Source organism: Marmota flaviventris, chromosome 17, assembly GCF_047511675.1.
Source record: "Marmota flaviventris isolate mMarFla1 chromosome 17, mMarFla1.hap1, whole genome shotgun sequence".
In the NCBI taxonomy this organism is placed as follows: domain Eukaryota; kingdom Metazoa; phylum Chordata; class Mammalia; order Rodentia; family Sciuridae; genus Marmota; species Marmota flaviventris.
In genome coordinates this window covers 48,286,728-48,304,861 of record NC_092514.1, presented here as the reverse complement: position 1 = coordinate 48,304,861, position 18,134 = coordinate 48,286,728, and the positions used below count along the sequence as shown (strand labels likewise).

The 18,134-nt window shown below is 37.8% G+C and overlaps 1 protein-coding gene across 3 annotated transcripts in view; it reads left to right on the top strand.

Annotated features, from left to right (window-relative positions):
- Nucleotides 1–18,134, top strand: part of Tom1l1 (target of myb1 like 1 membrane trafficking protein) — a 42,619-nt gene that overhangs the window by 14,252 nt on the left and 10,233 nt on the right. For all 3 annotated transcript variants that reach the window (XM_027924782.3, XM_071603793.1, XM_071603792.1), the window contains 4 exons: nucleotides 7,015–7,148; nucleotides 12,638–12,698; nucleotides 13,063–13,180; nucleotides 14,462–14,558. In XM_027924782.3, coding sequence (XP_027780583.2) covers nucleotides 7,015–7,148; nucleotides 12,638–12,698; nucleotides 13,063–13,180; nucleotides 14,462–14,558 — 410 coding nt within the window. The remainder of the gene's footprint in view (nucleotides 1–7,014; nucleotides 7,149–12,637; nucleotides 12,699–13,062; nucleotides 13,181–14,461; nucleotides 14,559–18,134) is intronic.

Here is an 18,134-nt window from a genome sequence, read left to right as displayed (position 1 = left end):
TTACAGATGCTGTAATATAAAATTTGTCAGAATGGGATGGCCTCATGAATGGGGATGAGGAGAAAGGTGAAGATTTTAGGAAAGCTTTAGATGGGGGCAGTACTCATCTGTGGAGGAACAAATGAAAAGGCATTGGGACTTTCATGAACATGGGAGGAAAACCATGAGCATTTGGAGGGTCCTCCCAAACCTCCTGTACATTCATATACTTTATTTTTTCACTCTATTCATTTGTTCATTGAATTATCAATTTTTAAATTTTAATACATATTACTTTTAGCGACTTGTTATAGCACATGTCTGTAATTCTAGCACTTAGGAAGCTGAGTAGGGAGGCTTACTTGAGTCCAGGAGTTCAAGACCAGCCTGGGCAACATAATGAGATAGTGAGACCTTCTCTCAAAACAAAAGAATAAAATATAGACTTCCTTTTAATGCTTATTAAATTTAGAAGTCATTAGAAAAAAAAAAAAAGATCTGTTTCTAAGTCTCCCTAGGCAAGTTAACAATCTGTCAGATTTTTATTTTTCTCAGAAGATTCTCACTCCCTGCTTCTCATGTTGGTGTTCTCTTTAATTCCTTAGATAGTTAGTGAGTGATATTCCACTTCCTCCTGATTTACTAGGGTTACAGACATGCGCCACCACACCTAATTAAGAAGCGTTTTTAAAGAGTTGATTCTAATGTGATTAAAATAAAAAGAAAAGAAAAACAAAAAAACAGAGGTTACTTCTCACTCTGTGTATCTCTGCAAACCTTTACCAGAGACCACTGGGTCTCCTTGTAAGGAACTCCTTGTGGCTCCCAACCCCACTGTCAGTGGATGTGAATTTGCGTGTTTCTCAGGTGTGTAGGCAGAAGAGGATGCAAACACATAACTTGAAGCATAAAGTAAGATCTGATCTGTACAAGTTCTTAGGGACTCTTCAAGCCTTGGAGATTCTTGGGGATTCTTCAAGGCTTGAGCACTTGGAGGGTCCTCCCAAACTCCTGTGTCTATATATTCATATACTTTGGGACGTTTGCAAAGTTCATTGTTATAGTAAGATTGAGTCTTTGTTTTTAACCCAACATTTGCAGACTTACTTGACCAAAGAATCCTGATTTTCTAAATACCTGTTAATATTCTGCAGAACATGAAAGCAGTGTACCTTGAGAAACAAATCAATGTTATGATCATTGGTTTAAGTGTATCATTCTTGGAATATTTTACTTAGGAGTATTGTAAAATATCATTTCATTGAACAATGGAGGTCTTGCCCTTGGTCTAGTCATTGGGCTTTGTTTCTGCATGTCTAAAATGAAGAGCTTAGATGATACTTTATAAATAAAGGGAATATTAAACACATGCTATTAATTTAGAAGAATAAAAGGAAAATCAATCATTAGAATTCATATTCAGCAACCCTTTAAAAAATCCACAATTGGGGCTGGGGATATAGCTCAGTTGGTAGGGCACTTGCCTTACATGCACAAGGCCCTAGGTTCGATCCCAGTACCACCAAAAAACAAACAAATAAATAAATAAATAAAACAAATCCACAATTGGAGTCTTTTATGTGTAGAGACTTTGTAACCTGTTAACTAGTGAGTTAAACTAAAATTTAAATATCCAAGTAAAAGGGTATGTGGCAGATAATAGATTTTGAAAATGGCCATAGCAATATTTCTAGTTTCACATGGTCTTCACAGGCCAGTCAGACCTCTGAAATGAATTGATTTATGACTTGTTTCTCATAGTCTCATCCATTTGTAGCAAAGAGCCCTGTGGTAAAAATGCACACACTTCTATTTAAATACCTGAATCCAGTTTTATCTTTTATTCACCATGACTGAAATGCCTTTTTGTCTGAGTCCTTGGGTGCAGATGTTTGGTTGAATCTTACAAGTATGATGAGAATTTGTGGGTTGCTGTTTTAATGCCAGAGCTCAGGGTTGTGTATTGCTTTGAATAGTAAAGAGATTTAGGTTATAAATCAACATTGGAATACTGCTCCTAGCTAATTCAAGTTGAATGGGTTCTGGCATCCAATCAACTTGTTTACAGAGACTGCTAGATGGGAAACTTTGTTTTTCTTCCCATGCTTTTTGGCAGTAACAGATAAAGATCTGGTGTAGGGTAGGCTATTCCAAATTTCTTTTGACCCATATTTGAAGTTTTAAAATCTAAGTAACTCTGCTGTGGTTGATTTCTTCACCTGCTATGGAGGGAAAGGACAAGGAACCTATCTGACTGAAAGATCTAAAAAAGGAGAGTAACCAAAGGTAGACTTTGGAGAAGCAAAGGAATTCTTTACATTTTACTTTGTCAAAGGTTTGCTCATCTGTCTGCACTACTGAGATCAGTAAGAGGGAGGAACCTAGGATGATGTGCTAGTTCCCTAGCTGCTGCCCTCAGAACTGCTGGGGCTTCCAAAAGCTGCATCATGAACCCAAGTGGTCATTAGAAGGAGTTGGCAGCCAGATGGGAGGAAGAACCCAAAGGAAAGAATAATGCAGAGAGAGCAGCCTTGACAATAGCAGTGTTGTTGGTAGAAGGAGTGGAACCATCCAGACCTCATTCTCCTCCTGCTTCCCGTCCCTGTCCTGATAGCTGAATCCAGTCAGAAACCAGAGGGCAGCGGACCTGGTGGTGTGGTCCCTACAAGCCAGCTTCCCTGGCAGAAAGTGGCCAGTGGATCTGCAGGGCAAAAGAAAGGTGGCCAGCCATAGGAAAGCCTCCACTCAGAAATTGTCTGGCTCTTCTAGCACATAACCAGTGACTACAGTCTTATCATTTGTTAGTGTTAAAACCAGAATTTTATCTGTTTGAGGTTACCTTCTACTGGTTGTTCTGTTTCTTTGGAACCTGTTTCCTACCTGTTTCCTTCCATCTGAAATCTAATGTATTTCCCTGGAACTCCCTCTCTGTTCCTCCAGTCCATGTTGAGCCATTAGATCCTGAAACGCTATTGATTCACAGGGCTCCTGCACTCTGTTAGGCCTTTGGGTCATAAAACCATTTTGTGCAGTAGATGCCGTTTCTTATCACTCACTGTGCTTAACTGGGCAGGGACTGGATTTCCTTTGCTAGAGGGGAGTGTGAGGCTGCAGCCAATCTCAGGTATGTGGTGATGAGCTGTGGGTGTCTGCCCTGGCCACAAGTATGAAGAATTGCAACACCCGTTTCCTGTATGTGTTTTCTTGCCCATTGTACATTTGGCCTTGGGCACTTTCCTCTTATCTTGAGAAACCAACTTTCTCAGGACCTCCCACTTTAGTCTTTCTTACCTTTTGCCTCTTCCCAGTAGACCAAACGAAGAAAATATTTTGGTCTTTTGTGGAATCAAGAGAGCTCAGATGATCATGTGAGGATGATCTATAAACCAATTAAAAAAAAAAAAAAAGGAAGAAAGAAAAGAAAAATCACCCTCCTCTGACCAAGTCTTTATCCTTCTCAGGAACTTGTAAGATACTTGGAAGGGACTTTCCACGTCATGGACGAAGCTGCATATTTAGAAGAGGGATGGCTTGCCCACCCACTAGTAAGCAGGGAGGGGAATGAGAACTGTATTCTCCTAAGCCTGTGTTCTATCCTTGATGCCAGCTCCTTTCTCATTGTGAACCAAGGGTTGATTTTTCTAGGGTAGAAGGCTAACCTATTTTATTTTTAAAATTATTTATTCATCAATTCATTTATTTACCCTTTTTATTTCTACTTTTGAGACAGGATTGCACTAAGTTGCCAAGGTTGGCCTCAAACTTGCACTCCTCCTGCCTCAGCCTTCCTAGCTGCTGGGATGATAGGCATGCACAACCATGGCCACCCTAACGGACTGTCTTTTCCTGTAGGTATGAAATTAGCTCTGAACTAGTTAGAAAGCCACTTGAATACAGTAACCAAGGCCTATCCTTGTAAAGCCATTACAGTGCTTCATGGAGTTATGCATATTTGTATTACATGCTTGGCACACTGAGTGAGGTTATTAAACATCAGTTGAATAGATCAATGCACTTTGTTGAAGAATGAGTGACTTAGGACAAAGGAAGTTACATAGAACAGAAGGATTTATTGAAGACATAGGTATTAGGGAAATAAGATGTTGACAATATTTAATGGGGCAAAAGAGTCAAAGAATTCCAATGATGATCTGAGGATTCTATTGACAGTTCATCGTTCAGCTGAGGTGTGTATGAGGAACAACTGTGTGAACAATTGATTTAAGCTGATAAATGTTTCATTTTGGAGTGTGGGAGAGTTTTTCTTTTTTAGCAGATAGAGGCATCCTCTCAATCTCTTGCAGTCGGGGTTGGAAGCACTGGGAGAGGAAAAATATGTTATGGGCTGATGATAGGGATGTTGCCACACAGATACTCTATTTTATAGAGATTCTTTCATGCAAACACACTATTTCCTGTTTGTACATTTCTCTTTCTGTTTTCAGTGTGTGGCCCTGTCTTGGTAAACGTAGGTCAACTGTAGTTTGTGCTGAAAGTTCAGAGGGCTCTCCTTCCTTAATTCCTGAAAGCTTTGTGGAGGATTAAGAGCCATCTGGATGTTGGAAGAGGAAGCTCTTAATGAGCTCCTTTTTGTTTTGCTCCAAAGCTTTTTGAATTGATTGTTAAATTCATTCTAACTTGGAAGCCTGACTTTGCCTTTATAATAAAAGGAGGTGATTCCAGAGGCTCTGTCAGTGACACTTGTATTAGCATCTGTCATTCTTGACTCATTCCCCATGGCTCCCTGTATCCACAGCCCTGCAGGTTCCGACTGTGAGGAACTCTGACCCATCTTTTTTGTCCATGGTGCTTGGTCTCTGCTGTTTCCAGGTGATGCAGCCCTCCTCTGAGACAGACATCAGTTGCAAAGATCAGAGTGGGCTGGCTTTTGAAGAGGTTTTTCTCATTCTGCTTTGCAAACCTGCTGAGAGATGTGATGTTCCTTTCATGTTTCCATTCCATTTGGCTCTTGAAAGGGCAAAGGGAGGGTCTTCTTATGACTGGGGGCTATTGATGTTGGCTGCAAATTCATTTCAAATTAATTTCTACATTTTTGTCATGGGCATCTAACACCCATTGTATTTCCTTGATCTTGACCTTGTTCTAGCAAGGCTGCCAGTGAGCAACAAGAGGAACAATTGCTGTACCCTTTAAAGCAAGAACAAAGGAAACATTCTCATTCATCAGAGAAGTAGATGCTCTTGGTTCTCTGCTTTGCATGATATTGGTTCCTAGGTGATGGTGCAAGTATTAGAGGATTGTATGAATTATTGAGATGAGCTTCTCGTCACCAATGTAATATGTCGTGGCTACTCACTGTATACTAGACATTGTGGGGCTTCAGATAGTCATTTCCTGTCCTTACAATAACCCTGAAAAATGGTTGTTATTGCTGTGTTATAGATGTGGGGAGAAACAAGCCTTCTGTTAAATTTTAGCCTTATTTCTCTAAATTCCATAGCAGGTATGTATACTGGGTCTACTTTTAGCCTATTGCATCTGCAGTCCTTTCTCTTTCCATGTAGCTACCACTTGTCTTTTGTTTTATTAGAAGTTTGTCACAACCATCTCTTGTTTTCTAGGGTTGTTTTCACACCATAATGGCAGAGTTCAGTACTTTCAACAGACTAGATGCTCCACGAAACAAAATATTTAATATCTAGAGCTTTAAGAAAAATTTTGACCCCCAACACCATGCCATGGCTGATGGTGGCCATGTCATTAGCAAATAGGACAGTTTTTCTGGCTATACATTGGAAGTATTAATACCCACTCTCAGCTATCTGTCTGATTCCCCCCTTGTTTTTCCCTTTTCATTTCATCTGTGTTCTAAATATTTTTATGATTTTGTGGAGGGTAGTGGCTTTTATCTCTTAGTCTAAATGCCAGTTATTAAAAGGTCGATTTATTTATTTAGAGATTTCCTCTCAGGAGTCTTGTAATATAGATTGTTTGAGATTCTAAATGGTCTTCTGAAGCATTAATTTTTCAGTAGTCTGTTTCTTGAGGGGAAAATGTCAGATTGTTTAATTGTGTGATGCTTAAGCAACTTGAGTTGCATTCACTGCAAGAGGAGGATCAGCCCTGTGCTTTTGGCTAATGTTGGCAATGTTACACAGGCAAATTCTAGCCAAGGTAGGGCGGAGGAGATAATAACATTAGTTGGATGCACTTCAGGTTTATTGGAGGTTTGCCTAGAAGGAAGTCAGTTGTAAGGCGGCACTTTTCAAATGTCAGTGTACATAAGAAACTTTTTGGTGTGCTTGTTTAAAAGTATAGATCCTCGGACCCCAAGTCCTGGAGATTATGGAATCAGTAAGTGTGTTTTAGGTGCCTCTAATGCTTGTGAGAAAGATACTGATTTGGAGCATGGTGGTTGTGGCTCACTGCAGGGATTCTAGGTATCTCAATAAGGTTATTACCTGTGAGGAGTTTTTTTAATCCTGGTAGTGTTTACACTGGAATGTGATATGCCTGTAAACTCTTAGTGTTTAAGTACAGTATAACAGGAAGTAAAATTATACCACTGTCAATGTTTTTTAACTACTTCTTCTCCCATCACTAATAACGACAATAACATTTTATGTTTGTGCTTCCTAGTTATAGAGTTCCTCATTATGTACATCTCATTTCATTTTTATGTCAACCCTTGAGGCAGATGGAGCAAATGGTTATTTTTCATCTATCAATGAGAAAACTGAGATTTAGAAAAGAGTAATATTTTTTCCCCCAACATGGCATAGGTAATAAGTACTGCATCTAGAATTCCCATACAGCACCTCTAATTTGTAGTCCAAGCATTGCTTCTGGTATACTGTATTGTCCTTAGGACACCCATTTTGGCTTTCAGAGAAAAATAAAAGCATTTTTATAACTCATTGCCTTCCAATTCGAAAGATGCACTTTCCACAGTTGAACACCTTGTAGGCTCTCACAGGTGACTTGGCCTGAGGTGATCACATGTATATGTAGACTGGCATGTTGTGTCTATAGAGCCTAGCATGGAAGAAGAAACGACTCTCCTTTCTTTGACAGAAACTTTACAAGACATGTCGGGAGATGCAGGAGAGGATCATGGACCTGCTTGTGGTGGTGGAGAATGAAGATGTAACTGTTGAGCTGATTCAAGTAAATGAGGATTTGAATAATGCCATCCTTGGATATGAGAGGTGAGCTGATGGTGTCCCCTCTTTAGCCCTCCTTCGGTCACAGTTGCACCATTCACTCAGTGACCTCACAACAGTGCCCAATGGGGGACACCTTTTTCTAGATACTTTTTTCTCAGTATGTGTGGCATTCTGCAAGGGACAGTTTTCCCTTGTGTGGCTTCTCTTCACTAAATGCCAGAGGTGTTCCTCCCAGTTTAAGTGATTTACGAGGCGCCCTTAAAGACACATTTCTGAGGAGAATTACTTGGAATGTTTAAATGTACAGTGGCTATATTCCTAGCTAGCAGATGAAGAGCGAGGCATAAAAAAAGAGAATCGGTGAAATAAAACCAGCACCCGTAGAAGGGTAGGTTCTTCCTTTGCTGCCTACCAGGACAGCAGCTGTTTGTAAGAAAAGATGAGGGGGCATTGACTGATGATGCGAACCTTGCTCTCTTTCTTAGCACTAAAGAAATTCACAGTCCCATCCTGTGTTTATTTTTGTATGGTGTAAATCTTGGTAAGCAGAGAAATATCCAAGGAAAACCATGTGTTTTTTAGTCTAGTTGTGTCCTGGTTTTTATTTGGGAGGATTCTATTGCAGACCATAAGTCCAGTGCCTAAAGGTCTCCTTCGTCGGGAGAGAGTTTATTTGGTCTAGATATCAGGGAATGGGGTTACTTCTGTGAACACTAGGTTCTGGTTCAGCTTTGAACTACATGTGCCAAGGTGACTGTGGCAAGTTGTGTGATAAACGCTTGAGTCCTGAGATCCAGAGAGAAATACTTGCCTCTAGAAAAAATACAGACCTGTGTTTTAGTTTTCTTCGGCTGCTGTAACAAGTGACCATGGACCTGGTGGCTTAAAACAACACAAATTTATTATCATAGGATAATAAATGAATTCTCCAGGTCAGGAGTACCAGTGGATGTCGTTAGGCTAAATCCTGGGTGTTGGCAGGGCTGTTTTTCCTTTCTGGAGGCCCTGGAGGAGATTCTGTTTACAACTTCTAGAGACTGCTTGCTTTTTCTCATGACCCCTTTCCCCTGTCTTCAAAGCCAATGCCTGGTTCAGAACTCTACATGTATCACTCTTACTTCCTCTTCTGCCTCCTCTTCCAAGTTTAAGGACTTTTGTGACTACATTGGGCTCTTCTGTACTGTTTAGGATAAATGCCCAGTTAGGGTCAACTCACTGGTCAGCTTCATTCCATTTGCAACCTTTAATCTCCCCTTGCAGCATAACCTAATAAATTCACTGGTTTTGTTGAGTAGGTCAGAGATACATTTGGAGGGGTTATTATTCTGCCTATCCCAATCAGTCCAGTGGTCCCCCAAAGATTCCCCTTCATCCCTCATACAAAATACATTCATCTTATTCCAACATTCCCTAAATCCAATTCCTCACTCAATGCTTCCAGGGGATAGTTTTGAAAATAAAGAAATTGATATCAGTTACCTACAGCTTGATCTGGGAACGCTGTTCTTACCTCACACATAACTGAGTAATGTAACAAAGAAGCCAAAACTAACAGTAGAAGACATTAAAAAGCATATATTTTTGAAAAATCCTTAAACCTAGTGCATACTCAGATGCAGTGTAAACTTTAAGACCGTAAGGCTCATGAAGTCAGTGTGTCCTAATGGTCATACTGGATGCTTACTACAGAAGGGTCTCCACCTTCATCTACCTGGATTATCTGTGTATCTATTTATCTATTTTTGACCCTGAAAATAAATTTCTTCTACTTTGTTTTCCTTTATTGCACTAAGGATTGAACCCGGAGCCTCAACATGCTAGGCAAGCTCTTTATCAGTGAGCTACTGAGCTATATCCCCAGCCCCTGAAAACAGATTTCTGAAGTAGTTCAAATATTGTTATTCCCTTTTAGCAAATGGAGAACTGAGGTTTAGGAAGTCATGTCCATTGTCTCTTAGTTTCTATGGAATAGTAGTGACAGCTGTACTTTGGACAAGGATTTCAACTCTTCTGCCTTTACCTCAATGCCTACACAAATAAAATTAAGTCAGAGATACAAAAGGTTAATATTTTTGGAAGGTATCAAGTGTCTTACAGAAATAGAAATAAACAGTGAAACATAGATTACTTTAAATGTATTTTAATTGTTCTGGACAAATATTTATAATGGCAAAATAAGTAATAGCTTAAGTATTTGAGAATAAGATGGTTAAAGGAGTAATAGATTCATGTGGTAAAATGTTATAGCTATTAAAATTATAGTTCTGAATAACTCACAACACAATTGAATTAGGATATAAAATTATGTAAAGTGTAATTTCAACTATTTAAAATTAAATTTATTGTAAGAAATACTGGAGGAAATATACATAATATTAATAAATTTTTTAGTGATGTGATTTTTAATTATTTATTGGTTCCTTTTCTGTGGAAGGCTTTGTATTTGATCCTCAATTCTGAAGCTTACTTTTGTGGACTGTGGTATTCTTTCTTGGCATCCATTTTCTTGCAGATCTTAGTAAAAGTCTAAGACTTCCTAGCTTTCAGGGTCTGGGTTGAGAAATCAACTGAGATCTGGATTGGTTTATCTCTAAATGTAACCTATATTTTTTCTATAGCATGTTTTAAAATTTTGCCCTTATTCTGTATGTTAGGCATTTTCATAATAATGTGACTTGGGTTTGGTCTGTTGTAATTTTGTAAATTTGGAGTCCTCTATGCCTCCTGTATTTGATTTTACCACTTATTCTTAAAGTTTGGGAAATTATCTCATATTATTTCATTGAAAAGATTTTGTATTTCTTTCATTTATATTTCAGAGGATAGAAATAAATATGTATATGAATAAAAGTCCATGAACCCTTTAGTACATATTCAAAACAAGAAAATCTTGATGAAAAATTAAGGAGTAGTTTCCTTTGTGATGGACAAAATAATCAATGAGAATATATACATGTTATCTGTTTCTGACTTTCTTCTTTCCTTTCTTTTTTTTTTTAAATTTGTTCTTTTCAGTTATACTTGACAGTAGAGTATATTTTGACATATTTATATAGACATGGAGTATATATTATTCTAATTAGGATCCCAGTCTTGTGGTTGTACATGATGTGGGGATTCACTGTGGTGTATTTATATATGTACATAAAAAAGATTCATTACACTATCTTTCCTATTTCTTTTCCACACTCCTTCCCTTCATTCCCCTTTAGACAAATCTACTTCGGTCTAATCTACTGAACTTCTGTTCTTCTCTAATCCCCCCTTGTTATGTATTCATATTTACATATCAGAGAGAACATTCGCCTTTGGTTTTTAGGATTGGCTTATTTCACTTAGCATGATAGTCTCCAGATCCATCCATTTTCTGGCAGATATCATACAGTCATTCTTCTTTATGACTGAGTAATATTCCATTGTGTATACATACCATGTTTTCTTTATCCATTCATCTGTTGAAGGGCATCTAGGTTGGTTCCATAGCTTATCTATTGTGAATTGAACTTCTATAAACATTGATGTGGCTGCATCAATGTAGTATTCTGTTTTTAAGTACTTTGGGTATATATTAAGGAGTGAGATACTGGGTAAAATAGTGGTTCCATTTCTGGTTTTCTGAGGAATCTCTATACTGCTTTCCAGAGTAGTTGTACCAATCTGCAGTCCCACCAACAATGCATGAGTGTACTTTTCCCCCCCAACATCCTCACCAGCATTTATTGTTACTTGTATTCTTGATTATTGCCATTCTGACTGGAGTGAGATAAAATCTCAGTGTAGTTTTAATTTTCATTTCTGTAATTGCTAGAAATGTTGAACTTTTTTAAAAAAATATATTTGTTGACCATATATCTTCTTTTTCGAAGTGTCTGTTGATTGGGTTATTTGGGGTTTTTTGGTGCTTTTTAGAGTTCTTTGTTTATCCTGGAAATTAATGCCTTAACTGAGGTACAAGTGGGAAAATTTTCTCCCATTCTCTAGGCTCTCTCTTCATATTCTTTATTGCTTCCTTTGCTGTGAAGAAGCTGTTTAGTTTGATACCATCTCATTTATTAATTTTTTAATTTTATTTCTTGTACTCTAGGAACCATGTTGAGGAAGTCGGGTTCTAAGCCGACATGAGGGAGTGTTGTGCCTATGTTTTTTCTAAGAGGTGTAGGTTTTCTTGTCTAACCTCTAGGTCTTTGAACCACTTTGATTTGAGTTTTGGTAACTTTCTTTTTCTTTCTTCTTGAGGTATGTACTGAATGAAAGGGTAGGGGCCCCAGGCTGTCAAATCTTTTCTTTTTATTGTGTTGCTCACCAAGATGCCAGTTGGAGTTTGAAACTTCTCAGCTTCCCTCTGGGCTGTGTGATGTAGGATGATATGGGAAGTACTGTCAGCTCCATTCCCAGGGTGAAGTCATTGCTAAGTTCTGTGAGAGGAGTTCCTGTAGATTGAGCTCCCAGGGGCAGGGCTTAGGTCTAGTGAGGCCCCAGGTGCTTTATGCATGGCCAGTTGTCTGGAGGTATTAAATATACACATGTCTAGAGCCCAGCGGTTGCTGATCTATGCTGAGAGACTACCTCAGGAGCCTCCCCAGGGTTCCACTCCTGGGACACTGGAGACAGTCCTTTGCCACTTCTGTTGTTTCTCCTAGGCTCAGACCCTGATCATGCAGTCACACCCCGCAGGTTCAAATTCCCAACCCCTCCTAGGACCAGCTGCAGGACTCACAGGGGTTAGGGTGCTGGGCTCTCCCTAGCCTCCCTGACTTGTATTTCCCCAGCAAAATGCTCTCTATGCCTGCTTTTCTCCAGATTTGGTAGACACAGACTAGGTCAGGCGGCTGTTGTCTGCTAAGACTATGTATTGGACCCAGCCCCAAACTCCTGGATAGGACACCTGAGCTCCCAGGTCCAAGTTAATGGTTCCTGTTGGTGCTGGCAGTGTGGTGGCCTCAAAGCGGATCCTGCCTCAGCTGTCAGTGAACACGGGTTTATTGTGCTGAACAGCCTCTGAATTGGCCTAGGGCAAGCTTCCCCTCCACTCTCAGGTTTTTCCACACTTAAGACCATCCATTTCTCAGCTTTTTCCATCTTTGTGTGCTAATTCTCCTGCAAGCAGCTTAGCTCTAACTTTGTCCCTTTTCCTTGTTTAATATACCCGACATTTCTAAGTCTTTAGGGCACTCTAACTGGTCCAGTATTGAGTTTTAATGAAATCTCTCTTTTACCCGTCTTGCTGGAGCAGTATTTCTGCTGCTCAAATCCCAGGTCACAGGGCTAGAGAAATGCTGCTTCACCCTAGTTCACCGTCTTGGATCCTGATTGTTATTTTTATTATTTTTAATGTTTTTCTGTTTCTTCACAGTTTTCTCTAAGGTGGTTAATACTTTATAAAATGCAAAAAAGTGATTAAAGTATTTTATTATGAATTGAAAAGGAATTGTCATTGATCCCAAATACATTTGTATTTAATAATTGTTAGATTTTGTAACGTCCTCATATCTATTTTCTTTTAAGTACCTGCATTTTGCTAATTCAAACAGGTTTATTCGAAACCAGCAAAGGCTTTTGGAGCAACATACGAACCAGATGGAAGCCACCAATGTAAGTAATTATAAATGTTATAAAATAAATAATTGAATGTTTTTCCAATTGTACAGTAAGAAGCCAGGCTTACATAAAACAGATCTTTATAAAGAGGAGACATGCACTGACAATTTGAAGTAGTTTGATGGGGTCTAGGTATTTGTATTAAATACAAGTTCATGAGAAGAGTCCGAAGTTAAACAGAAATCCATGTGGATGGTGAGGTGTTACTCACCATGGCTACTCAGTGAATGGAGGCTTCTTCCTTCAGTGCATCCAAATGGGGTTCTTCTGTCTCCAGTAGAGATTCTGAGATGGAAAAGCCACAATAAATTACATGACATATTTTTCTAAATGGCATTTTTGCTTGCCTTATTTTCAGACCACCAGTGAGCCCTCCGCTCCATCTTGTGAGCTCCTGGATTTAAGTCCCAGCACCCTGATGTCAATGGCCACTCAAGGAGAACTCAGCAACGTGAATTCTCAGCTTTCAAACTTAAGTAAATAAGCAGTTGGGCCTTTTCAGATCAGCAGAAGAGCTTGATGTGAAACATTTCTCCTTGATTTCATGATTAAATGGCTCCTGAGAAGGACTGAAGTCAGTGTGAATATCAGAGAACTGTATCAGCAGATGCAGTTACTTCCTGGCAAATGATTGGGTCAAACCCAGTATAGGAAGGGAATATGTCTTGGGGAGGAGGTCTTGGAAATTCATCCCACTGGCTTAGAATCTCAAGGAATTCACCTGGCCTGCTTGGTAGAGGTGTCCAGCTCAGTAGCCAGTATTTAAATCTCTTCTGAATCCACACAGTATTATCGTTGGGTTTCTCTGCTGTACCGCAGCACCAGGTAAGGTAATATTTGATGCAGACAGGAAATTCAGGAATTACAAGGCATGATTCATGTGATTGTGAAATGAGGAGGGAAAAACAGGTTAGAGACAGAAGTCCAAGTTCAAATCCCAATTCTGCCACCTCTTAGTCACTTGACCTTTGACACATTCTTCCTTTAAAAAAAAAAAAAGGTAAAAATGGTTGCCTTAAAGGGTTGTGTGAGGGTAAATGAAATAACGTTTGCAAGATATATTTGTAAGCTTGGGGCTACCTGTCTTATCTAGCTTATTTGTTGTCCTCTGTGATCCTTATTCTCAAGTATTCGTAAATTATGAAAATAAGGATGGTGAAAAAAATACTACAAAATCAGTTCATTTTCCTCTTACATTATCTTGTGTTTCTAATGCAGAGATATTCGGTACCCCAGAATTAGTGGTTTTCTTATAACTCACTTCATTTCTAAAATATTGGCTGTCTGCTTATATAGGCCAGGATGATGTGTGGAATCACTTGCATTAGAGAATTTTGTTGGGTTTTGATCAGGAATTTTCCAGAGGGGAGAGTAATTATTCCTATTAGGGAGTCTCAACATTATAGGAAGAACTTAGAGGTGAGGATTGAGCTCCATATAAACCGTAAAATTTTTCTATGAGATGGGCAGAGCAAGTCATATAAAATCCTTTTCATTCTAGAACAGCATGAGATGGCAGAAAACTCAGTAAATGATATTTGTTCCCTTCCTACCCCCTTTTTGTGGCAGGAAATGTCTCTCTGTCATCTCCCTCTCACAAATGTTGCTTTTAAATCTCTTTTAAAGGAAATTCTGTGATTTTTGTGGTGACAGAAATATCTAAATCTCTTTGAATTTTTTTTTTTAAACTGTGGAAAATCTGGCAAGTGATTGAAAAAGGGTTTCAAAAACCAAAGAAGTTCATTTTGTGTTTCTAGGTTTCAGCTCTCCAAGTCCTATTGTAAGAAACAACTTGAATCCCAGTCTTCATTCAAATGTGGATTTGCTAGCCTCGGAAAATACAGAAACGCCCCTGTAAGTATGTCAGTAACACCACAGAGCTAGTACTGAGACATTCTTATCCTTACATTTAAGAAAACATGGCATGATCAAAAGAAGTAGAGAATTAAGAATCAGACAGACTGCAGTTAGATTCTCATCATTGCTTCCTATGAGACTTAGGGCCTAGGATGACATATTTAGCCACTGTGAATCTTCCTTTTTTCCTCAGAATACTTCTAGTGTCTTACAAAGATCTATGAGATGTTACATGTAAAACTCCTAATGTGGAATTTGGTACATAATAAGCCTTCAATAAATTGTCTCTGTTTTTCTGTTTGTCTTTTTAGTGATAACAGGAGATGAGGGAAAATGGGCAATATGATAGAGGAGGAGGAAGAGAAATGAGTTTCAGGATTGTTAAGGGTAATAGCCACACTGGTCTCTTGACATGCCTGGCACATATCAAGCACTCCATGTTTTTTTTGGTTTTGTTTCTTTCATGTAATCTTTGCAGAAGTTCTCTGGCCAGTGCTGTAATCATTTTATGTCTTTTGTTCAGGACCTGAGACATAGGGACTAGAACTTGCCAAAATTCACATAGTCAGTAAGGAGCAAGTCTGAATGATAGAGCAACAAAAAGAAATTTGGTTGGACCATAAACACATAAAATGATATTCAGATTTACTTAGGGAAACATAAGATAAAACTCCAAGACGTTGTGTTTTTAACCTGTCAGATTGGCAAAAATCCAAATATTTGTTAATAGGCTTTGTTGAAATGGAAAGACAGACACTATTACAAAATTATGCAGTCCTTATGAAGAGCAAGTGATGGTATGTATTAAAAATAGTGCATTTAGCTTTGAACCTTCAGTCTTATTTCTAGGAATTGGTGCTGCATTCATACAAAATTAGGTGTTTATAAAATTATTCTTTACAACATTTTTGGCAATAGTGAATAAATGGATACAACTCAGGTATCTATTAGTTGGAAGCTTGTTAAATAAACATCTATTTAATGTATTATTAAACAGCTAGGGGGAGAAAGTAGGCTTTCTGTGTGAGAGACCAGTAACCAGTATATGAACTGTGAAGTGGAAAAAAAGATGCAAAATAATGTTTGTACGCTGTATTGCAGTTAATGTAGGAAACTGGGGGAAAATATACATGTATATGCCTGTACTTTCATAGGTAATACAAGAAGGAGACAGAGGAAACTAAAAAGAGTGGTGATTTAATTTAAGGGAAAGGCAAGATATAGTAAATAGAATGAAAAATGAACAGAAGTTGAATTTGCCTTATGATCAGGCTGATGTTCTCTTTTTTCTCCTTTTAAATATATATAGTTTAGGTCATAGGCAATGCGTTTCCATGAGTCACATCAAAACAACCTACACTTAAAAAAGACAATTCTTTTTGTTCATCTATTTATTTATTTATTTTAAATTATAATTGTTATAAATGACAATAAAATGTATTTCAGTTCATATTACACATACAGAGCACAATTTTTCATATCTCTGGTTGTATACAAAGTATATTCACACCATTCCTGTTTTCATACATGTACTTAGGGTAATGATGTCCATCTCATTCCACCATCTTTTCTGTCCCCGTGCCCCCTCCCTTCCCCTCACAAAATTCTTGATCTCATCCCCAGTTCATCCTTCCTCCCTGGTACCACACTCTGTTCCCATCTGGGTAATCACTTTGTTAGGTTTTTATTTATCCTTCCAAAGTGTCTTTAGGTAAATATAAATATGTATTTTTTCCTTTTTAAAATTAAATGTAGCTTATTATTATACTTTTCTGAACTTTGCTTTTTTCATTAACTTACCAATATATTTTGACAGTTTTTCTATCAATGAATTCAGGTTGTTTTTTTTTTTTTTTAAGTTGCCCATTGTCTTGTTAAACATTATTTGTATCCTCAGTCACTGAATTATTTTTCTGTATTTAAAAATGGGAGGGCCATGAGGACAAGAATGAAAAAATAAACAAACTTGGAATAAAAAAGAGCAAAGAACAGAAGTGTATAGAGCTATTATATATATGATTATATAAAGAAGAAGAGGTGAAAGGAAAGGTTCATGTATTGAGAAATCATGTGTATCTGTGGCCATCTCATGCACCACTTTATTGGTCAGTGCCTCAGGTTGGCAACATGAGGTCCTAACTGCATGCAGTGCAAGTAAATGTTGAAATGTTCTAGGCAGATTTCTAGTGAAATTGTTTAATAATGTGGTCTAGAATAGCTGATTGTTTTCCTGTTATCTTTTTGATCTTGGTGGGTAATAGTAGAATGAGTAATACAGACAAAGTTGTATTTCAGCATGTATCTCCATAAAACTCATTAAAAACCAAATGCTAGCAAATAGCTATTTTAGTCTGTGACCCAGTAGATCTTATACTTTAGTATGTATAAAAAAATCACCTGGTGACTGTTAAAAAGTGAAATTGGTAGCCACCAGAAATTCTGATTCAATAGTGAGAATTTTTAGTTTTAACAAGCATCCTAGGAGAATGAATTACAAAGCAGTGGTTTTTTAGTCATATATTGAGAGACCCTATTATGGGTCTCTATCCCAGGATCCAGATATAATAATTTTTAAGAGTTTTTGAAATTCACTAGAATGAAAGATAATCTGTGGCAACTGTTACTTTTTGTTTTCTAGACAATCCTTTGTACCTATATTTTTCAAACTTTCCAAAAATCTTCTAGATGAATCAAATTATAATTAGACCAAACTTATAATTAGACCAGTGTCAGAAATCGAAACATTAAAGTTGATTAGGACATTAAAGTTGATCTGGACTAAACCATATGCCTCAGACCAAATACAACAAGAAGAATGAGCCATTAAAATGTCTTATGGTCTTGTCATTTGTCAACCACTCTGTAGGTTAACTGGTTCAGCATCACAGAATAATTATGTGATGCAGTTATTTTTAACCAAAAGGATCCTTGAAACACAATGACAATTTGATAGTCATTAAGTCATATTTATAGCCCACTTACTATCAGGTAACAGGCTGAGAACTGTAAGAAATGCTTTCTTATGACTTATTAATGCTCCCAATAAGCTGTGAGAAGTACCACCATCATTCTTACCTTACCAATGAGGAAACCAAGGCCAAAAGAAAGTTTTAACTTTGTATTGGTTGCCCAGTTAGTGCTGAAACAGATTCAAATTTAAACAGTACCTGCTCTATATTTTCTCTTGCATTTTAATTTTGCTTTAAGAAATTTACTTTTTTTTTTTTTTTTTTTTTTAGTTTGGTGAATTAGATTAGATTAGATATGATTAGACTCACATAACCACCATAGTCAGGATACAGAGTGGTCCAACACCGCCCCCTCCTGTCCCCACAAAAAAAAAACCACTCTTGTGCTATTTTATTCTTTTATAATCACATCTTCCTGGCCCTAACCCTAAACTCCTAGCAACCACCAGTCTGTTCTCTATCACTACATTTTATCTTTAAAAATGACATCTAAATAGAATCATATGTATCTTTCTTGAAGAGACTGTAAATTTGGCATTTGCTTCATGTCATTTGAAACTCTGTCATTAAGTACATATTCACTTAGGAATAGAATGTCTTCATA